Source organism: Onychostruthus taczanowskii, unplaced genomic scaffold, assembly GCF_017590055.1.
Source record: "Onychostruthus taczanowskii isolate IOZ18803 unplaced genomic scaffold, ASM1759005v1 scaffold313, whole genome shotgun sequence".
Taxonomy (NCBI): Eukaryota; Metazoa; Chordata; class Aves; order Passeriformes; family Passeridae; genus Onychostruthus; species Onychostruthus taczanowskii.
The window spans coordinates 23,223-47,057 of NW_024500495.1; the positions used below are offsets into that span (position 1 = coordinate 23,223).

General features: G+C 58.0%; 1 protein-coding gene across 1 annotated transcript; it reads right to left on the reverse strand.

The window, feature by feature from the left end:
- Nucleotides 1–23,765, reverse strand: KCNK3 (potassium two pore domain channel subfamily K member 3). Its single transcript, XM_041409908.1, has 2 exons — nucleotides 23,483–23,765; nucleotides 1–2,303 (listed from the first exon to the last, which is right to left on the reverse strand). Exons 1-2 carry the CDS (start codon nucleotides 23,763–23,765, stop codon nucleotides 1,435–1,437), a joined length of 1,152 nt encoding a protein of 383 aa, XP_041265842.1. The 3' UTR covers nucleotides 1–1,434.
- Between the last annotated feature and the right edge of the window lie 70 nt (nucleotides 23,766–23,835).

Here is a 23,835-nt window from a genome sequence, read left to right on the forward strand (position 1 = left end):
CCCCCAGGAGGGTCCCCTCCGTGTCCCCTGGAGGGGGCTTTGGGTGCTGAGAAGGGAAAATCCCATCCTGGAAAGGTGGGAATGGGAAAGGAGGGAAACTTTCCTTCCCTGCTGGGGTGGTGGTGACAGAGGTGACCCCTGGGGTATCCCCGGGAATTCCGGGAGTGTCCCGGGGTGAGCGTGGTGGTGGGAAGGGGTGTGGAGGAAAGGATGGAGAAGTGTTGTAATGTCCCAGATTTCCCCCACATACCTCTCTGAGGGAAAAGATTCCATCCCCGGAGTCCTGGTGAGGAGGGGAATGGGGATCCCGGGGGATAATGGGCCCCAAAATTCCTCCCTGAGGGAAAAATTCCATTCCCAGGGTCTCAGTGAGGGTGGAGATGGGGATCCAAGGGGAAAATATCCCAAAAAAAACTCCCTGAGGGGGAACAATTCCATCCCTGGAGCCTTGAGGAGGATGGAGATGGAGATCCCATGGAAAAATATCCCAGACTTCCCCCAAAATGCCTTCCCAGGGGGAACAATTCCATCCCTGGAGCTCTGGGGAGGATGGAGATGGAGATCCCATGGGAAAATGCCACAAATTTCCCCCAAAATACCTTCCCAGGATGAACAATTCTATCCCCAGAGCTTTGGAGAGAACGGAAATGGAGATCCCAAGGGAAAATCTCCTGGATTATCTCTAAAAAAACCACTCTGAGGGAAATAATTCCATCCCTGGAGCTCTGGGGAGGATGGAAGTGGGGATCCCATGGGAAAATATCCCAGAATGTCCCCAAAATGCCTTCCCAGGGGGAACAATTCCATCCCTGGAGCTCTGGGGAGGATGGAAGTGGGGATCCCATGGGAAAATATCCCAGACTGTCCCCCAAACACCTTCCCGAGGGGAACAATCCCATCCCCAGACCCTCGGCACAGAGGGACATGGAAATCCTGTGGGATCAACCAGGCTCCCACGGATGATTCCCGCTAAATCCCGAGGACTCCCAGCTCTGCCCCGCTACGGATTTGGGTTAAGACAGCCCCAAATCGCAGGGTTTGGAGCAGCCTACGTGACTCCCGGCTGCTTTTCCGGGCGGCTGATGTGGAAAAGCTCCGGCTAAGCCCCTCTTAGCCTGATTTCCGCGGCCGTCGGGTCCCTCTGCGCTTCCCGGGGAATTCCCGAGGATCCAGAGCATGGAGAGGCCAGGGCTGGCTGCCCACAGTGGGAGGTGCCCCCCAATCCCGCCAGATTCCGAGGCTCTCCCGCTCTCCCAAGTTTCACATTTTCAAGGAGTGGGGGGGGGGTTTTGTGTGAAATTAAAATCCAAGAGATTTTAAATTAAAATCCATTCCGGAGCCAACTGGGATGGCCCCGCTCCGGCGTCATTCCCGAGTCTGGAGCGGCTTCCTCCCGCTCCGTGAGGGGGATCCGGGCTGGGGGGCGTGAGGGGGCTACACGGAGCTGCGGCGCTTGGCGAATCCCGGGAACACCGCCAGGCTCTGGAGCCCGGTGGACACGGAGCTGATGGCGGAACGCCGGGAGCGGCAGAAGCACCGGTGCTCCGGAGTCTCGGGACAGCGGGCGGGCGACGAGTGGCTGCGCTCCACGCCCGTGTCCGAGCTGGACAAATCCCTGGGAATGATCATGGGGATGGAATACTGCAGCTTCTCGCGGCTCTTGTACCACAGGCACGAGCACACCGACTGGAAGTGCAGCACCTCGGCGTAGACGTTCCGGAAGCCGCTCTCGGCCGGGGTCACCGCGGAGGCCTCGGGGACGGCGGCCACGGCTCCGGAGCGAGCTCCCTGGCCGAGCAGCGCCCGCTGCTCGGCGTCGCGGCGCTCGTCCTCGGCGTTCATGGTCATGAAGCGCAGCACCACCAGGTTGAGGAAGGCGCCGATGACCGTCAGCCCCGTGAGGATGTAGACGAAGCTGAAGGCCACGTACTGCGGCTGCGTCTGCAGCGCCCGGTCCTTCTGCAGCGCCACGTAGTCGCCGAAGCCGATGGTGGTCAGCGTGATGAAGCAGTAGTAGTAGGCCTGGAAGAAGCTCCAGTTCTCGTAGTGCGAGAAGGCGGCGGCGCCGATGCAGAGCGTGCTGACGCACGAGAAGAAGCCGATGGTCACCATGTTGGCCATGGACACCTCCGGCCGCCGCATGCCCAGGCGCTTCTTGAGGCGGCGCAGCAGCGAGCGCACCAGGGTGTTGATGCGCTCGCCCAGGCTCTGGAACATCACCAGCGTCAGCGGGATGCCCAGCAGCGCGTAGAGCATGCAGAAAACCTTCCCGCCGTCCGTGCTGGGCGCCGCGTGCCCGTAGCCTGCGGGGAAAGGGAGAGCGGGGTGGGAATCCGTGATCCCGGCGGGAATCGGGGGTGGGGAGCGCCGGTGGGAAGCACGGGAAGGGTGTGGGATCCCGAAGTGAGGGTGGGAGGCGGGATTAGAGCTCATCCCATTCCAAGCCAGACTCCTGCCATGATGCCAGGGAGCTCCAGCTTGGCTTCAGACACTGCCAGGGATCCAGGGATTCTCTGGGAATTCCAGCCCAGCCGGGAATTCCTTCCCAAAATCTCACCATCCCAAGCTCCCCTTTCCCACTGGAAGCCATTCCCTGGCTCCTGGCCCTCCAGCCCTTGCCCAAATCCCAGCTCTCCTGGAGCCTCTGGAAAAGGCTCCATGGATTCCCTGGATCCTTCCCTGATCCAGCTGCACATTCCCAGCCCTCCCAGCCTGGCATTGGATCCATCCCCGTCCCGACTCCTCCTGGAGAAGGAATTTTGGGATCCAGGGGCTTCACTGGGAATGGGGGACTCCAGGAAGGGTCTCCCTTCCCTTTTTCTCTCTTTTCCACCCCTGACTTCCATAAAAATCCTTGTGAATGGATTCTGAGTGTCCTTTATCATGGAATCATGGGGTGGTTTGGGTGGGAAGGGACCTCCAATCCCATCCTGTTCCAACCCCGACTCCTTCCACCGTCCCAGGCTGCTCCAAGCTCCCTCCAACATTTCCTTGGACACTCCCAGGTACCCAGGGGTAGCCACATCTCCTGGGAATATCCTGGGAATATCTTGGGAATGCTGTGCCAGTGGCAATGTTTGGATGGACCCTTGGGTGGAGGCACCTTCCCCATGCCTGGGTTTGGGGAAATTCCCAAAATTCCCATCCCAGACTCGCTGGAGATGGGGAAATCAGGGATTGTGGTGGGCCGAGCGCTCCGTCTGTCCCCTGTCACCCCCTTGTCCCTGTCCCTGTCCCGGTGCCCCAGTTCCCGCCACCCGGGGGCTGCATCCGCATCCGGCCCCGGGAACAGCTGTGCTCCCGTAATCCCCGCCGCTGCAGACGGGATTTATCCCGCTCCGTGCCCGCGGATCGGCTCTCCCGGATGGATCCCGGGATGCCGCGGGCATGGGGGCCTTGGGTGGGGGTGGCAGGAACCAGCTGCTCCCTTTTCCTGTCCCTGTCCCCCTTTTCCTGTCCCTTTCCTCATTTTCCCGTCCCTTTCCTCCTTTTCCTTTCCCTTTTCCATCCCTTCCCTTCTCCTTCTCTTTCTTACTCTCCCATTCTCTTTCTCCTTTTTCATTTTTTTCTTTTCTGTCTTTTCCTCCCTTTCTTCCTTTTTCTGCTTTTCATTTTCCTTTTCTGTTCTTTCCCTCCTTTCCCTTTATCTTTTCTTACCGTTTTTCTTTCCCTTCCTCTTCTTCCTTTTTTCCTTTTCCATTTCCTTTCCATTTTTGTTTTCCTTTTCATTTTAGTTTTCCTTTTCCCTCCCAATCACTTTTACATTCCTTCTCTTTCTTAGTTTCTCTCTCATTCTTATTTTCCCCTTTTCCTAGTTTTTTTTCTTTTCCTTATTTTTCTTACCTTCCCTTTCTTTTCCTTCACTTTCCTACTTTCCCTTCCTATTTCTTTCTCATTTTCTTCTTTTTCCCTTATTTCCCTCCTTTTTCTTCCTTTCCTTTTTTTTTTTTTTTTTTTTTTTTTTTTTTTCCTTTTTTTTTTTTTTTTTTTTTTTTTCACTTTTCCTCCTTTCTCTTTTTCCATTCTCTTTTCCTCTCCCAGGAAAACCAGGAGCAGGCAGGAACAGGAAGGAGACTCCAAACCTCTTCCCTTGGACTTGGAGCATTCCTGGGCCCCTTTTCCCAGACGTGATCCCAGACCAGCCCCCAAACCCTCCAGGAATGCTGAGGGGAGCTGATCCTGTGTCCCTAATCCCAATCCTGAGTCCCTAATCCCGATCCTGAGTCCCTAATCCCGATCCTGTGTCCCTGATCCCGATCCTGCGTCCCCCTCACTGCCACCCTCGGGGGGACATGGATGGAGCTGGAGCGAGGGGAAAACCGGGATCGTGGGATCTCCTCCAAGGAGGAGCTGCCATGGGATCCTCTTTGTGGGAGACGGGGATGGAATCAATGGAGAGGGAATTGATGGAGAGGGAATCCATGGGAGGGAATCCATGGAGAGGGAATCCATGGGATGGAATCGTTGGAGAGGGAATCCATGGAGAGGGAATCCATGGGATGGAATCCATGGAGAGGGAATCGATGGAGATGGAATCAGTGGAGAGGGAATCCATGGAGAGGGAATTGATGGAGAGGGAATCCATGGGATGGAATTCATGGAGATGGAATCCATGAGAGGGAATTGATGGAGAGGGAATCGATGGAGAGGGAATCCATGGGATGGAATTAATGGAGATGGAATCCATGAGAGGGAATCGATGGAGAGGGAATCCGTGGGAAGGAATCAATGGGATGGAATTGATGGGCAGGAATCCATGGAGAGGGAATCCATATGAGACACAGCAACATCTGAGAGCGGCACCTGAGAGCATCGCTGGAGAGCAACACCTGAGCATCACCAAAAATCATCACCTGAGCATCACCTGAGCACAACCTGGGAAACACCTGGGGAACACCTGGGAATCACCTGGGGAACACCTGGGGAACACCTGGGGAACACCTGAAAGCATCACCAGAAAACATCACCAGAGCATCACCAGACAACAACACCTGGGCACCACCTGAGAGCACCACTGCAGCCTGGCTCAAGCATCACCTGAGGAACACCTGGGGAGAATCACCTGAGAGCATCATCTGCACGTCGCTGCAGAGCAACGCCTGAAACCATCCCCTGAGCATCACCTGAGAGAGCCACCCGGCAGCATCACCTGAGCAACACCTGAGAGAACCACCCGGCAGCATCACCTGAGCAACACCTGAGAGAGCCACCTGGAGCATCACCTGAGCAACACCTGAAACCATCACCTGAGCAACACCTGAGAGAACCACCCGGCAGCATCACCTGAGCAACACCTGAAAGCATCCCCTGAGCATCACCTGAGAGAGCCACCCAGCAGCATCCCCTGACAACACCTGAAAGCATCACCTGAGAGAACCACCTGGAGCATCACCCGAGAGAACCACCTGGAGCATCACCTGAGCATCACCTGAAAGCATCCCCTGAGTATCCCCTGAGCATCACTGGAGCATCACTGGAGTATCACTGGAGTATCACCTGGCAGCATCACCTGAGCATTGCCTGAAAGCCTCATCTGAGCAACACCTGAGCATGGCTTGAAAGCATCACCTGAGAGAATCCCCTGAGAGCATCACCTGAGCAACACCTGAAACCATCCCCTGAGCATCACCTGAGAGAACCACCTGGCAGCATCACCTGAGCATTGCCTGAAAGCATCACCTGAGAGAATCCCCTGAGAGCATCACCTGAGCAACACCTGAAACCATCCCCTGAGCATCACCTGAGCATCGCCTGAGACAACCACGTGGCAGCATCACCTGAGCATTGCCTGAAAGCATCACCTGAGAGAATCACCTGGCGGCATCACCTGAGCATCACCTGAGCATCAGCTGAGCACCGTCTGAGCATCACCTGAACATTGCCTGAGACAACCACGTGGCAGCATCACCTGAGCATTGCCTGAAAGCATCACCTGAGAGAATCACCTGGCGGCATCACCTGAGCATCACCTGAGCATCAGCTGGCAGCACCCCCTGATCCATCCCGGCCCTGTGTGTCCCTTCCTGCCCCTTGTGTCCCTCTCTCCCTGTTCCTTTTGTCCCTTCCCTCTTCCCTGTGTCCCTCTCTCTCTGTTCCTTCTCACTCCTTGTGTCATTTCCTGTTCATCGTGTCCCTTCCCTGTTCCCTGTGTTCCTTCCCTGTTCCTCCTGTCACTTCCCTGTTCCTCGTGTCCCTCTCTCCCTGTTCCTAATCATTCCCTGCTCCTCGTGTTCTTTCCCTGTTCCTCACGTCCCTCTCTCCCAGCTCCTCATGTCCCTCTCTCCCTGTTCCTCTTGTCCCTCTCTCCCTGTTCCTCATGTCCCGCTCTCCCAGCTCCTCGGGTCCGTCTCTCCCTGTTCCTCCCGGCCCTCTCTCCCAGCCCCTCAGGTCCCTCTCTCCCCGTTCCTCATGTCCCACTCTCCCAGATCCTCGTGTCCCTCTCTCCCAGCTCCTCGTGTCCCTCTCTCCCTGTTCCCTGTGTCCCTCTCTCCCAGCCCCTCAGGTCCCTCTCTCCCTGCTCCTCCTGTCCCTCTCTCCCAGCCCCTCAGGTCCCTCTCTCCCCGTTCCTCATGTCCCACTCTCCCAGATCCTCGTGTCCCTCTCTCCCAGCTCCTCATGTCCCTCTCCCCATTCCTCGTGTCCCCCTCTCCCTGTTCCTCACGTCCCTCTCTCCCAGCTCCTCCTGTCCCTCTCTCCCAGCTCCTCCTGTCCCTCTCTCCCAGCTCCTCCTGTCCCTCTCTCCCAGCTCCTCCTGTCCCTCTCTCCCAGCTCCTCCTGTCCCTCTCTCCCAGCTCCTCCTGTCCCTCTCTCCCAGCTCCTCCTGTCCCTCTCTCCCAGCTCCTCCTGTCCCTCTCTCCCAGCCCCTCAGGTCCCTCTCTCCCCGTTCCTCATGTCCCTCTCTCCCATCTCCTCACGTCCCTCTCTCCCAGCTCCTCATGTCCCATCCCTGTGTCCCTCTCTCCCCGTTCCTCATGTCCCTCTCTCCCATCTCCTCATTCTCCACCCAGCCTCACATCCCGATCCCTGATCCCTCCCTTCACCATCCCCTCCCCAGCAATTCCCAAATCTCCCCATTCCGGCTGTTCGGGATGGATTTCGGGATGGATTTTGGGATGGACCCTCCGGCAGTGCCCGCGGCTGCCTTTCCAAAACCTCCCTGAGCATCTCCTGCCCTTTCCTGCCCTCTCCAGCCTCTCCATCCCTCCCCGGCCTCCCGGAGCTATTTTTAGCTCTCTTTCCCGAGGGAAGGGAGTTTATGAGCTCTCCGAGCGTCGGTCAATCCCCCGATCCCCCCCCGTTCCCGGTTTTAGCAGGAGCTGCCTGAGCTCCGGCACGTCTGAGGGTGGGGGGAAGGTCGGGAATGGCAGGAGTGGGAAAACCCCGGGAAAACGGCAGCGGGGGTGACCCCCAAATCCCTCTGGGACCCGCGAGGGGTGGCGAGGAATTGTGTTGGAGAGGAAGGCACATCCCAGCAGGGAAATCAGCCGGGAATAACCCCTGGAATCCCGGCTCCTCTCCCACCTCCTGCCCCCCGGCCCTTCCCGGCTGCCAGGGGTGTCCCAGGAGCGCTGGAGCCGAGGGGCGGCGGGGCCGGGATGAGCCGGGATCCCGCTCCGGGCTGGGCCGGGAGCAGGGATCGTGTCCCCAGGGAGGGAGGATGACACGTCCCGCAGGAACGCGGCCGATCCTGGCCTTTTTAGGGCCGGAGGAGCGGGGCTGGATCCGGCCCCGGAGCAGGTGCAGGGCTGGCCCCGGGCCTGGAGCGGATCCCGGCTGTCGGAGCCGCGATGGATGGCCGGGATTAGCGGGACAGCTGCGGGAACGCGCGGGGAACGGGCTGGGGGGAGGATGGCACACGGCCGGAGGGCCGGCAGGGCAGGGAAGGATCCTCGGGAATGGGGCTGGAAGGGTGGGAAGGGGATGAGGCCTCCGGGAGGGGCAGGGAATGGGGCAGGGATGGAGGGATGGGGCAGGGATGTAGGAATGGGGCAGGGATGGAGGAATGGGGCAGGGATGGAGGGAATGGGTCAGGGATACAGGGAATAGGGGCAGGGGATGAAGGGAATGGGGCAGGGATGCAGGGATTGGGGCAGGGGATGAAGGGAATGGGGCAGGGATGCAGGGATTGGGGCAGGGGATGAAGGGAATGGGGCAGGGATGCAGGGATTGGGGCAGGGGATGAAGGGAATGGGGCAGGGATGCAGGGATTGGGGCAGGGGATGAAGGGAATGGGGCAGGGATGCAGGGATTGGGGCAGGGGATGAAGGGAATGGGGCAGGGATGCAGGGATTGGGGCAGGGGATGAAGGGAATGGGGCAGGGATGCAGGGATTGGGGCAGGGGATGAAGGGAATGGGGCAGGGATGCAGGGATTGGGGCAGGGGATGAAGGGAATGGGGCAGGGATGCAGGGATTGGGGCAGGGGATGAAGGGAATGGGGCAGGGATGCAGGGATTGGGGCAGGGGATGAAGGGAATGGGGCAGGGATGCAGGGATTGGGGCAGGGGATGAAGGGAATGGGGCAGGGATGCAGGGATTGGGGCAGGGGATGAAGGGAATGGGGCAGGGATGCAGGGATTGGGGCAGGGGATGAAGGGAATGGGGCAGGGATGCAGGGATTGGGGCAGGGGATGAAGGGAATGGGGCAGGGATGGAGGGAATGGGGCAGGGATGGAAGGAATGGGGCAGGGATACAGGGAATGGGGCAGGGATGAAGGGAATGGGGCAGGGATGGAGGGAATGGGGCAGGGATGGAGGGAATGGGACAGGGATGCAGGGAATGGGGCAGGGATGCAGGGAATGGGGCAGGGATGTAAGGAATGGGGCAGGGATGTAAGGAATGGGGCAGGGATGCAGGGAATGGGGCAGAGGATGCAGGGACTGGGGCAGGAGGTTTAGGGAATGGGGCAGGAGATGAAGGGAATGGGTTAGGGGATGTAAGGAATGGGGCAGAGATGCAGGGAATGGGGCAGGGATGTAGGAATGGGACAGGGATGTAAGGAATGGGGCAGAGATGAAGGGAATGGGGCAGAGGATACAGGGAATGGGACAGGGATGCAGGGAATGGGACAGGGGATGGAGGAAATAGGGCAGGGATGCAGGGAATGGGGCAGGGATGTAGGAATGGGGCAGGGATGGAGGGAATGGGGCAGGGATGTAGGAATGGGACAGGGATGTAAGGAATGGGGCAGGGATGCAGGGAATGGGGCAGGGGGATTGAAGGAGCCTCCTCGTGCCAGCCCTTCCTCATATCCCACTGCTCCCAGTAAGGATCAGCATCCCACTCCCAGCAGGAATCATTGTCCCACTGTTCCCAGTAACGATTGCACTGTTCCCAGTATGATCCCGCTGTTCCCAGTAAGGATCCGGCTGTTCCCAGCAGGGATCATTGTCCCACTGTTCCCAGTAAGGATCCCATTGTTCCCAGTATGATCACACTGCTCCCAGTAAGGATCTCACTGGTCCCAGTAAGGATCCCACTGCTCCCAGTATGATCACACCGTTCCCAGTAAGGATCCCATTGTTCCCACTATGATCCCACTGCTCCCAGTATGATCCCGCTGTTCCCAGTAAGGATCCCACTGTTCCCAGTAAGGATTCCACTTTTCCCAGCAGGGATCATTGTCCCACTGTTCCCAGTAAGGATCCCATTGTTCCCAGTATGATCACACTGTTCCCAGTAAGGATCCCATTGTTCCCAGTATGATCCTGCTGTTCCCAGTATGATCCCGCTGTTCCCAGTAAGGATCCCGCTGTTCCCAGTAAGGATTCCACTTTTCCCAGCAGGGATCATTGTCCCATTGTTCCCAGTAAGGATCTCGCTGCTCCCAGTATGATCCTGCTGTTCCCAGTATGATCCCACTGTTCCCAGTATGATCCCGCTGTTCCCAGTAAGGATCCCATTGTTCCCAGTATGATCCCGCTGTTCCCAGTATGATCCCGCTGTTCCCAGTAAGGATCCCGCTGTTCCCAGTGCTGGGACTGAGCCGGGCCATCCCAGCTGTCCCCAGGCTGGGGGAGGGGACGCAGCTGTCCCCCTGGAGACCCCCGCATTCCCGGGAACAGCAAACACGCCTGGAGATGGCGGCTGGGAACGGCAGCAGGTGCTGGTGGCCGCGGAATTCCAGCCTGTCCTGGAAAAACACGGAGCTGGCACCGAGGGACACGGCCAGGGGACACCCAGGTCCTGCAGGGACACCAAAATCCCTGGATGGGGCTGGGGGCGGTGGAGAGGGGCCCGGGGACACTTCCTGCAGCTGGAGCAGAGGGATGGGATCTGGGATGGGCTGGACTGGGAATGAAGAGATGGAGGGATCCCTGGGACTCCCGAAATCCTGACTGCCCGTGTTCCAGCTGTTCCTTGGATCCATCCATCCATCCATCCATCCATCCATCCATCCATCCATCATCCATCCATCCATCATCCATCCATCCATCCATCCATCCATCCATCATCCATCCATCCATCATCCATCCATCCATCCATCCATCCATCCATCCATCCATCCATCCATCATCCATCCATCCATCCATCCATCCATCATCCATCCATCCATCCATCCATCTGCCCGTGTTCCAGCTGTTCCTTGGATCCATCCATCCATCCATCCATCCATCCATCCATCCATCCATCATCCATCCATCCATCATCCATCTATCCATCATCCATCCATCCATCATCCATCTATCCATCATCCATCCCTCCCTCCCTCCCTCCACCCCCATCCCCAAATCCCCTCTGCTCCATCCCTCCCTTCTCCCACATTCCCCCCCGGAAAAGGGGGATGCCATTCCATGGGGAGGGGGTGCTGGCACAATCTGGGATTCCCCTATGGGATCCCAAGGCTCAGGGTCCCCCAGGACCCCCCATTCCCAGTGGGATTTGTGTGTGGGGGGGTTGGATATGGGGCAGACCCTGAGTCCCCCTTAATTCCCCCACCCCCCCAAACTCCTGCACCATTCCCAAAGGGACTCGGCTCCGCAGCGGGATCCCCCCCCGGATATTTTGGGGTGTGGGGGGTGCCTGATTCCCCCTCCCCCAGCGCCTCCCGCAGCCGGGGGGGTCGGGATGGAGTCATGGAAAATCCCGGCGCCGGCCAAGCTCCCTGTTTGCGCCAAAACTGGCAATTTTTCCTTGGATTCTGGGGCCCCGCCAGGCCCCCTCCAGCCCCCCCTCGCCTCTCCCTGGAAAAGGGGGGGCCCGCAGCGGGAAGGGGGGTCCGGAGCTCCGGGATAAGTTGGGATAACCCGGGAATGGGCTGGGGCACCCCAAGGGGGGGCAGCCCCGATGTTCTGGGGGAGCACCGGCTCCAAAGGGAATAAAAATCCCTTAGGGATTTTAGGTTTTGGGGTGGATTTTGGGGTGGATTTTGGGGTGGATTTTGGGGTGGATTTTGGGGTGGGTTTTGGGGTGGGTTTTGGGGCGGATTTTGGGGTGTATTTGTGTCCCAAAATGGGCAGGGATGGGTGTCCAGGTCCTTCCCAGGAACAGGGATCCTGGTCCAGGCAGAGAATTCCCGGCCGGAGTATCCAGGGGGTCCTGAGCCCCTCTGAAGGGGGACAGAGCCCCCGGGGCCTGGGAAGGATTCCAAAGGATCCTGGAGATGGGGATGTGGGGTGGGGATATGGGGTGGGGATTATGGGATGGAGATGGGGATTGTGGGATGGGGATGTGGGATGAGGATGGGGATATGGGGTGGGGTTATGGGATGGAGATTATGGGATGGGAATGGGGATATGGGGTGGGGATATGGGATGGGGATTATGGGATGGGTTTGGGAATGTGGGATGTGGATGTGGGATGGGGATATGGAGTGGGAATAGGGATACGGAGTGAGGACTGGGATGGAGATTATGGGATGGGGATGTGGGATGGGGATATGGGGTGGGGATGTGGGATGGGAATGGGGACTGGGATGGGGATATGGGATGGGGATGTGGAATGGGAATATGGGATGGGGATGAGGGATGGGGTATATGGGATTGGCATGTGGGATGGGGATATGGGATGGAGATTATGGGATGGGAATGGGCATGTGGGATAGGGATGAGGGATGGAGATTATGGGATGAGGATGTGGGGTAGAAATGTGGGATGTGGGATGGGGATGTGGGATGGGAATGAGGATGCAGGACAGGAGTGAGGAATGGATCCAGTCCTTTTCCCCTGGGAGCTGCTGATTCCATCCATCCCCCCCAGAAATCCCATTCCAGGCTCTTGGATCCAGATTTTGGGGTGGATTTTGGGGTGGATTTTGGGGTGGGTTTTGGGGTGGGTTTTGGGGCGGATTTTGGGGTGTATTTGTGTCCCAAAATGGGCAGGGATGGGTGTCCAGGTCCTTCCCAGGAACAGGGATCCTGGTCCAGGCAGAGAATTCCCGGCCGGAGTATCCAGGGGGTCCTGAGCCCCTCTGAAGGGGGACAGAGCCCCCGGGGCCTGGGAAGGATTCCAAAGGATCCTGGAGATGGGGATGTGGGGTGGGGATATGGGGTGGGGATTATGGGATGGAGATGGGGATTGTGGGATGGGGATGTGGGATGAGGATGGGGATATGGGGTGGGGTTATGGGATGGAGATTATGGGATGGGAATGGGGATATGGGGTGGGGATATGGGATGGGGATTATGGGATGGGTTTGGGAATGTGGGATGTGGATGTGGGATGGGGATATGGAGTGGGAATAGGGATACGGAGTGAGGACTGGGATGGAGATTATGGGATGGGGATGTGGGATGGGGATATGGGGTGGGGATGTGGGATGGGAATGGGGACTGGGATGGGGATATGGGATGGGGATGTGGAATGGGAATATGGGATGGGGATGAGGGATGGGGTATATGGGATTGGCATGTGGGATGGGGATATGGGATGGAGATTATGGGATGGGAATGGGCATGTGGGATAGGGATGAGGGATGGAGATTATGGGATGAGGATGTGGGGTAGAAATGTGGGATGTGGGATGGGGATGTGGGATGGGAATGAGGATGCAGGACAGGAGTGAGGAATGGATCCAGTCCTTTTCCCCTGGGAGCTGCTGATTCCATCCATCCCCCCCAGAAATCCCATTCCAGGCTCTTGGATCCACCCCAAGCCCTTGCCCTCAGCCTTAATGCTTGGGAAAAACCTGGAAAAACTCCCAAACTTCCAGAAATCTGGGATGGCTGTCCCTGGCCCTGATCCCCCTGGTTCTCTTTCCTCACTCCCAGTCAGGATTTGCTGGGATTTCAGGAGGAAGCAGATGGGAAAGGCCAGGAGTGGGAATTAGTGGGAATTAATTAATGGTGTCACTCCTGGGTGGAAAAAAGCCGGGAATTTATGGCCTGGGAGGGAGCAGGGAATGAGGAGGGAGAATCCAGAGGGGCCCTGATCCTAATCCCGATCCTGATCCCAATCCTGACCCCAACCCCCACTCTGATCTCGATCCCAATCCTGATGACAACCATGATCCTGATTTGGATCTCAATCCCAATCCCAATCTTGATCCCAATCCTGATCCAGTTCCAGCCCTGATCCCAATCCTGATCTTGACAGTGATCGTGATCCTGATCCCGATCCCAGTCCCCATCCTGAGCCCAGTCCCGATCCCAATCCCTATCCTGATCCCAATCCCGATCCCGATCCTGATCCCCATCCCAATCCCCATCCTGATCCCAATCCCGATCCTGATCCTGATCCCCATACTAATCCCCATCCTGATCCCGGTCCTGATCCTGATCCCAATCCTGATCCCAATCTCCATCCAATTCCAGCAATTCCCGGGGATGGGATTCTCCAACAACACCCCCGGGATGGCCGGGATCGGGATGGCCGGGATCGCTCTCCTGGGAAAACCCAGGAGGGAATTCCAGGAATATTCCCCCTTCCTCCCTCTTAATTAAAAAGCCTATGGATTGCTCTCCCAGGAAAACCCAGGAGGGATTTCCAGGAATTCCAGGAATATTCCCCCTTCCCCCCGTTAATTCCCAAGCCTGTGGATGGTCCGGGAGGTGCCAGCACGGATTTCCATGGAAATGTTTTTTTGTGGAATGGGAGCAGGAATGGCCGGAGGGGTTGGGAGGAATTCCAGCCCTGGAATTTTGGCAGAGTTTTCCCCCTTCCCTGTTGATCCCAAATCCCGTTCCCTGCTCCCAGTCCCAAGGAGCCACCAGCGATTTCCATGGAAATGTTTTTTTTTTTGGGAATGGGAGGAAAAATGTCCAGGAGGAACATCCAGGAATCCACAGTGGAACAGGGAAGGGAAGCGATCCCGATTTTCCAGCAATTCCTGGGGATGGGATGTTCCAACAATCCCCCCCGCATGGGCCTGAGATCGCTTTCCTGGGAAAATTCCAGGAATTCCAGGAATATTCCCCCTTCCCCCCTGTTAATTCCCAAGCCTGTGGATGGTCCGGGAGGTGCCAGCACGGATTTCCATGGAAATGTTTTTTTGTGGAATGGGAGCAGGAATGGCCGGAGGGGTTGGGAGGAATTCCAGCCCTGGAATTTTGGCAGAGTTTTCCCCCTTCCCTGTTGATCCCAAATCCCGTTCCCTGCTCCCAGTCCCAAGGAGCCACCAGCGATTTCCATGGAAATGTTTTTTTTTTTGGGAATGGGAGGAAAAATGTCCAGGAGGAACATCCAGGAATCCACAGTGGAACAGGGAAGGGAAGCGATCCCGATTTTCCAGCAATTCCTGGGGATGGGATGTTCCAACAATCCCCCCCGCATGGGCCTGAGATCGCTTTCCTGGGAAAATTCCAGGAATTCCAGGAATATTCCCCCTTCCCCCCTGTTAATTCCCAAGCCTGTGGATGGTCCGGGAGGTGCCAGCACGGATTTCCATGGAAATGTTTTTTTTTTTTGTGGAATGGGAGCAGGAATGGCCGGAGGGGTTGGGAGGGATTCCAGCCCTGGAATTGGGGCGGGAATTCCCTGGAATTCCCCTTTCCCTGATGACCCCAAATCCCGCCCCAAGGAGCGATTTCCATGGAATTTTTTTTTTGTGGAATGGGAGCAGGAATGGCCGGAGGGGTTGGGAGGGATTCCAGCCCTGGAATTGGGGCGGGAATTCCCTGGAATTCCCCTTTCCCTGATGACCCCAAATCCCGCCCCAAGGAGCGATTTCCATGGAATTTTTTTTTTGTGGAATGGGAGCAGGAATGTGGCGAGGGGACGGCGGGAGCTCCTTATCCCAGCAATTCCCAGCAATTCCCGGAGTTTCCCTCCCGCAAATCCCGGGAATTTCGGTGCCTTTCCCGCAGCCCGGGGGTGGCACCGCCCACGGAGGTGACAGGAGGGGACAGAGGGACAGCGGGACAGAGGGACAGAGGGACAGAAGGAGGACAAGGGGGGGGGGGACAAACGGGGACAGAGAGGGACAGGGGGAGGCCGAAGGGGACAGCAGGTGACAAACGGGGACAAAGGGCCCGGCCGCGCTCCGGGCGCTGTTCCCGTGACCAAGGCCCGGGCGGTGACAGATGGTGACACCGCGGGGGCATCTGCCACCTGCTCCCGCTCCGCGCGCGGCCGGGGAGGGGGGCGGGGACCGGGACTCTCGGGATTTGGGGTTTTTGGGATCGCGGTTTTGGGGGGTTTTGGGATCCGGGTTTTTGGGATCGGGATTTTTGGGGTTTTTGGGATCGGGGTTTTTGGGGGTTTTGGGATCGGGATTTTTGGGGGTTTTGGGATCGGGATTTTTGGGATCAGGATTTTTGGGGTTTTTGGGATCGGGACTTTCGGGATCGGGGTTTTCGAGTTTTTGGGATCGGGATTTTTTAGGATCAGCATTTTTGGGATCAGGATTTTGGGATCGGGATTCTGGGATCGGGTTTTTTGGGATCGGGATTTTTGGGATCGGGATTTTTGGGAGCCATCCAGAGCCAGCGCAGCCCGTCCAGGCTCGGGACAGCGGCAGAGGTGACAAGGGACACTGCCACCCCCCTGGGGACATCCCTGCCCCTGGAACTGGGGGATGGGGACAGAGGGGACATCCCCGCCTCTGGAATTTCTCGGGAGCCGCGGGAAAGCTTTGGAGCAGCTTTCCCGGCTTTTTTTCATGGATAAAGAGAAAAAAAAAAAAAATCCCAAATGGATTCAAACTTTTCCCAGCGGGATCTGTAATCCCGGATTTTCCCCCACCGGGATTTTCCCCACCTCAGGAATCTCTTCCCGATCCCAGTCCGGCTTTTCCCTGCCCCACCGAGAGCTGGGTGGTGAATTCCTGGAAAAATCCTTTTTTTTTTTTTTTTCCTGCCCTGGAAAATCCAATTCCATGGGAATAATGGGAATTTCTCCCCCTTTTCCCTGGATTTGGAGGGGTCTCCTCTCATTCCAGCCCCACCCCCGCATTGCTGCCATATCCAGCCACACAAATTGTGGGATTTTGGGAATTTCCCACACAGCCGGGTGTCCCAGCCCCTTCCCCACATCCCTGGAAATTCCGGGAAAACCGAGCTGGATTCAGGGAAAGCCATTTGGGGCCGTTCCCTCCGCAATTCCCACATTTGGGACGCTGGGAATCCTCATCCCAATCCCAAAGCTCCCACGCGGAGCCCAGCTCCAGGATTTAAGGCTGGGAGCGTCGGGAGCGGCTGGAATTTTTGGGATGCGACCTTTGGGTTGGGATCAGCCCCGCTCCAGCATTCCCAGCTCCCGGCAGTGGGATTGGGAATTCCAGAAGCGGCTGGAATTTTTGGGATACGACCTTTGGGTTGGGATCAGCCCCGCTCCAGCATTCCCAGCTCCCGGCAGTGGGATTGGGAATTCTGGGATCGGGAATCCCGGGATTCCAGAGAGGGATCCTGATCCCTGCCTGAGGCCACGGTTCCTCGGGATGGATCCCAGCGGATCCGTGTCCCTCTCCGGCATTCCGGGATCCTTGGGATGGGCTGGATCCTGCTGGATCCTGCTGGATCCCGCTGGAGATTCCCAGATCCCCCCTCCGGTCCTACACCGGGGGCTCGGCCGCAATTCCAGAGCTTTTCCAGCTGCTCCTGGCAACCGGGAGAGGCCGGAGCTGGGATAACTGGAATGGCAAAGGATAATGGGAATAACGGGAATGGCAAACACCGGGAAAATGGGAATAAAGGGAATGGCAAACACTGGGATAATGGGAATGACAAACACTGGGATAATGGGATAATGGGAATGGCAAACACTGGGAAAATGGGAATGGTAAACACCAGGATAATGGGATAATGAGAATGGCAAACACTGGGAAAATGGGAATGGTAAACACCAGGATAATGGGATAATGAGAATGGCAAACACTGGGAAAATGGGAATAACGGGAATGGCAAACACTGGGATAATGGGAATAATAAACATTGGGATAACAGCCCCGGGAATAATGAACGCCCTGAGGGTGGGAATGACAAACACCCTGACACTGGGATAATGGGATAATGGGAATGACAAACACTGGGAAATTGGGAATAACGGGAATGGCAAACACTGGGATAACGGGAATGGCAAACACAGGAATAATGGGAATGGCAAACACCAGGATAGTGGGAATGACAAACACCGGGATAATGGGAATGGCAAACACTGGGAAAATGGGAATGGCAAACACCGGGATAATGGGATAATGGGATAATGGGATAATGGTAATACTAAACACTGGGATAACGGGAATAGTAAACACCAGGATAATGGGAATAATGGGAATAACAAAGACCGGCAAAACAGCCCTGGGAACAACAATCACCCTGACACCGGGATAATGGGAATAACAAACACCCTGAGACCGGGATAACGGGAATGACAAACACCGGGATAAGAACCCCGGGAATAACAGACACCAGGATAACAGCCCCTGGAATAACAAACACCCTGAGACCGGGATAACGGGAATGACAAACACCGGGATAACAGCCCGGGGAATAACAAACACCCTGACACTGGGATAATGGGAATGATAAACACCGGGATAACAGCCCCGGGAATAATGAACACCCTGAGGGTGGGAATGACAAACACCGGGATAACAGCCCCTGGAATAATGAAACAGCCTGACACCGGGATAAAAGTGTTGGGAATGACAAACACCCTGTCACCAAACACTGGGATAAAACTCCGGGAATAATGAAACACCCTGACACTGACACCGGAATAAGAACTCTGGGAACAAGGAACACCCTGAGAGTGGAAATAACAACTCCAGGAATGACAAACAGCGGGATAACAGCCTCGGGAATGGCAAACACTGGGATAACAGCTCCGGGAATAACAAACACCGGGATAACAGCCCCGGGAATAACAGACACCGGGATAACAGACCCGGGAATAACAAACATGGGGATAAAAACCTCGGGAATAATAAAAACACTCTGACACCGGGAATAACAAACATTGGGAAAACAGCCCTGGGAATAATGAATGCCCTGAGGGTGGGAATGACAAACACCGGGAACAGCCTCGGGGATAAAAGTCCCAGGAATAAGGAACACCCTGAGAGTGGGAATAACAGCCCCGGGAATGACAAACACCGGGATAAGAACCCCGGGAATAACAGACACCAGGATAACAGCCCCTGGAATAACAAACACCCTGAGACCGGGATAACAGCCCCGGGAATAATGAAACAGCCTGACACCGGGATAAAAGTGTTGGGAATGACAAACACCCTGTCACCAGGATAACGGGAATAACAAACAGTGGGATAAGAGCCCGGGAATACCAGCCTGGCACCTGGATAAGAGCCCCGGGAATAAGGAACACCCTGAGAGTGGGAATAACAGACCCGGGAATGACAAACACCGGTATAGCAGCTCCGGGAATGACAAACACCCTGACACCGGGATAATGGGAATAATGAACATTGGGAAAACGGCCCCGGGAATAATGAATGCCCTGACACTGACACCGGGATAATGGGAATGACAAACACCGGGATAACGGGAATAACAAACACCGGGATAACAGCTCTGGAATAACAGCCTGACACCGGGATAAGAGCCCCGGGAATAAGGAACACCCTGAGAGTGGGAATAACAGCCCTGGGAATGACAAACACCGGGATAACAACCCCGGGAATGACAAACACCGGGATAAGAACTCCGGGAATAAGAAACACGGGGATAAGAACCCCGGGAATAACAAACACTGGAATAACAGCCCCTGGAATAATGAATGCCCTGAGGGTGGGAATGACAAACACTGGGATAAAAGCCCGGGAATACCAGCCTGACACCGGGATAAGAGCCCCGGGAATAAGGAACACCCTGAGAGTGGGAATAACAGCCCTGGGAATGACAAACACCGGGATAACAACCCCGGGAATGACAAACACCGGGATAAGAACTCCGGGAATAAGAAACACGGGGATAAGAACCCCGGGAATAACAAACACTGGAATAACAGCCCCTGGAATAATGAATGCCCTGAGGGTGGGAATGACAAACACTGGGATAAAAGCCCGGGAATACCAGCCTGACACCGGGATAAGAGCCCCGGGAATAAGGAACACCCTGAGAGTGGGAATAACAGCTGCGGGAATGACAAACACCGGTATAGCAGCTCCGGGAATGACAAACACCCTGACACCGGGATAATGGGAATAATGAACATTGGGAAAACGGCCCCGGGAATAATGAACGCCCTGACACTGACACCGGGATAATGGGAATGACAAACACCGGGATGAGAGCTCTGGGAATAATGAATGCCCTGAGGGCGGGAATGACAAACACCGGGATAACGGGAATAACAAACACCGGGATAACAGCCCCTGGAATAATGAATGCCCTGAGGGCGGGAATGACAAACACCGGGATAAGAACTCCGGGAATAACAAACACTGGAATAACAGCCCCTGGAATAATGAATGCCCTGAGGGTGGGAATGACAAACACTGGGATAAAAGCCCGGGAATACCAGCCTGACACCGGGATAAGAGCCCCGGGAATAAGGAACACCCTGAGAGTGGGAATAACAGCCCCGGGAATGACAAACACCGGGATAAGGACTCCGGGAATGACAAACACTGGGATAACAGCCCCTGGAATAATGAATGCCCTGAGGGTGGGAATGAAAAACACCGGGATAACGGGAATAATAAACACCAGGATAAAAGTCCCGGGAATGACAAACACCAGGATAGCAGTCCTGGGAATAACAAACACCGGGATAAAATCCCCGGGAATAACACCAGGATAAAAGCCCCGGGAATAACGAGCACCCCGAGCCCGCTGTTCCAGCTCCGGGAATTCTTTTGCCTCCCCACGCCGGGATTTCGGGCCCCCGGGAACATCCCGGAATCCCTGTGCCCATCCTGGGAATGCAGGGACACCCCGGAATCCGAGTGACAGCCCTGGGGACACAGGGACACCCCAAGATCTGAGTGACAGCCCTGGGGACACAGGGACACCCCAGATCCGAGTGACAGCCCTGGGGACACAGGGACACCCCAGATCCGAGTGACAGCCCTGGGGACACAGGGACACCCCGGAATCCGAGTGACAGCCCTGGGGACACAGGGACACCCCAAGATCCGAGTGACAGCCCTGGGGACACAGGGACACCCCAAGATCCGAGTGACAGCCCTGGGGACACAGGGACACCCCGGAATCCGAGTGACAGCCCTGGGGACACAGGGACACCCCGGAATCCGAGTGACAGCCCTGGGGACACAGGGACACCCCAAGATCCGAGTGACAGCCCTGGGGACACAGGGACACCCCAAGATCCGAGTGACAGCCCTGGGGACACAGGGACACCCCGGAATCCGAGTGACAGCCCTGGGGACACAGGGACACCCCGGAATCCGAGTGACAGCCCTGGGGACACAGGGACACCCCAAGATCCGAGTGACAGCCCTGGGGACACAGGGACACCCCACGATCTGTCCCAAAGCTGGTGTCCCCCATCCCATTGTCCCATTATCCCATTGTCCCATCCCTCCCCTCTCCCCGTGGGAATGGTGGCCATGGCCCTGTGTCACCTGCTGTCCCCTCGCTGTCCCCTCGCTGTCCCCACCCCTCAGGCCCTCCCTGAGGCTGAGCTTGGGGGGCAGTTGGGGACCAGGGGACATTGGGTGACCCCGGCCACCCCTGGAGGGGACCCAAAGGCCCAAGGGGTGACAATGGGGGTGTCAGAGGGGTGACAGAGTAGGTGACAGGGGGGTAGGTCCCAAAGGGGGCACCCCCAGTGACACTTGCCAGGGTGGGGACAGGGCTGGGGACATCCTTGAGCTTGGGGGACAGTGGTGACACCCCCTGGGAGAGGCTGGCAGGGTGGGGACATGTCCCTGTCCCCTCCCCGGGCTGGGGGTCCCACAGGGACCTGTCCCTGTCCCCGTGGGGCTGGGGACCCTACAGGGACATGTCCCTGTCCCCTCCCCCGGGCTGGGGGTCCCACAGGGGGGTCCCACAGGGGCAGCAGAGCCACTGGCGGGAGGTGACAGCGCCTTGGGGACACATCCCAGGGTCCCGGCCGGGAGCATTCCCGGATCCCGGGGGTCGCGCGGGGGTTTCCCGGTGGGAGAGGAGACAGTGTGGGTGACAGGGGGGTGACAATGCGGGTGACATTGGGGTGACAATGAGGGTGGCATGGGGGTGACAGTGTGGGTGACAGGGGGGTGACAGTGCGGGTGACGGGGGGTGACAGTGCGGATGACATTGGGGTGACAATGAGGGTGACATGGGGGTGACAGTGCGGGTGACAGGAGTCCCGGCACTGCGGGATCGGGGATTTGGGGGGGCTCTGCCGGGGAATCGCCCCCAAAACACCGGGATGGGAGAGAGGGGGAACAGAGCTGGAAAACGGGAATCGGGGCAGGGGGATCGCCCCAAAATACCGGGATGGGAAAGGGGGGGATCGGAGGGCAGGGGGATTGCCTCAAAACACCGGGATGGGAAATGGGGGGGTCGGCCCCAAAACACCGGGATGGGAGATGGGGGGAACCGAGCTGGAAAATGGGAATCAGGGCAGGGGGATTGCCTCAAAACACCGGGATGGGAAATGGGGGGATCGCCCCAAAATACCGGGATGGGAAAGGGGGGGATTCGGCCCCAAAATACCGGGATGGGAAATGGGAATCGGGGCAGAGGGATCGCCCCCAAACACCGGGATGGGAGATGGGGGGAACCGAGCTGGAAAATGGGAATCGGGGCAGGGGGATTGTCCCCAAAACACCGGGATGGGAAATGGGAATCGGGGCAGGGGGATCGCCCCTATCCCACCGGGATGGGAAACGGGGGGGTCCGGGCAGGGGGATTGTCCCCAAAACACCGGGATGGGAAATGGGAATCAGGGCAGGGGGATCGCCCCGATCCCACCGGGATGGGAAACGGGGGGATCGTCCCCAAAACACCGGGATGGGAGAGAGGGGTCCGGGTTGTTTTTTTTTTTCCCCCGATGCTGGAGGAGCCGGAGAGGGATCGCCCCAGTCCCATCGGGATGGGAGATGGGAATCCGGGCAGAGGGATCGCCCGGATCCCAAGGGATGGGAGAGAGGGGGATCGCCCCCAAAACACCGGGATGGGACACAAGGAGGTCCTGGCCGGTGTTTCCCGGTTCCGGAGGAGTCGGGCAGGGATCGCCCCGATCCCAAGGGGTGGGAGACAGCGGGGTCCGGGGGCAGGGGGATGGCCCCGATCCCAAGAGATGGAAGAAGGGAATCTGGGCAGAGGGATCGCCCCCAAAACACCGGGATGGGAGACAGGGGGGTTCGGGCAGGAGGATCACCCCCAAAACACCGGGATGGGAGACAGGGGGTCCTGGCAGAGGGATCGCCCCAAAACCACCGGGATGGGAGTCAGGGGGTCCTGGCAGAGGGATCGCCGCGATCCCAAGGGATAGGAGAGAGGGGGATCAGGATTGGGGGATGCCCCCGAAATCACGGGGATGGGAGACAGGGGGGTCCTGGCAGGTTTTCCCCGGTTCCGGAGGAGCCGGGGAGGGATCGCCCCGATCCCAAGGGACGGGACCCAGAGCACCGGGGGTTTTTCCCGGAGCCGGAGGAGCCGAGCTGAGGGATGGCCCCGAAAACACCGGGATCCCCGGTTCCGGAGGAGCCGGGGAGGGATCGCCCCGATCCCAAGGGATGGGACCCAGAGCACCGGGGTTTTTCCCGGAGCCGGAGGAGCCGAGCTGAGGGATGGCCCCGAAAACACAAGGAAGGGAAACGGGAATCTGGGGCAGGGGGATCGCCCCCAAAACACCGGGATGGGAGACGGGGGGGTCCTGGCAGTTTTTTCCCGGTTCCGGAGGAGCCGGGGAGGGATCGCCCCGATCCCAAGGGACGGGACCCAGAGCACCGGGGGTTTTTCCCGGTGTCGGAGGAGCCGAGCAGAGGGATCGCCCGGTCCCAGCGGGACGGGCGGCGGCGGCGGGGGGGTCTCCGGGCGGCGACAGCACCGAGCTCCCGATTTTCCCCCCGCTCCCTCGGGGACAGGCGGGGCTTTCCCGGCGCTTCCCGGCTGGATCCCCAGGCGCCAGCGGGAAAAAGCCGAACCGGGATCTGCCCTGCGGGGAGCCGGGCGGGGCGGGGGCAGCCGGTACCTATGGTGGTGATGACGGTGATGGCGAAGTAGAAGGAGCCGGCGAATTTCCACTGGACGCCGGCCTTGTGCGGCTTGAGCTTGAGCACGACCCGCTCGAGCTCGCCGTAGCTCTCGGCGCTCAGGTTGTACTTTTTCTTGAGCTCGTCGCTCTTGGCCTCCAGCCGCCGCCTCTCCGCCGTCTCCGCCTCGGACTCGAGCGCGTCGAAGACGGCGGCGCCCACCAGCAGGTAGCTGAAGGTGCAGACGATCAGCGCCAGCGTCCGCACGTTCTGCCGCTTCATGGTGCGCCGGCGGCGGCTGCGGGGCGCGGCGGGGCCGGCTGGGGCATGGCGGCAGCGCCCGGGCACGGCG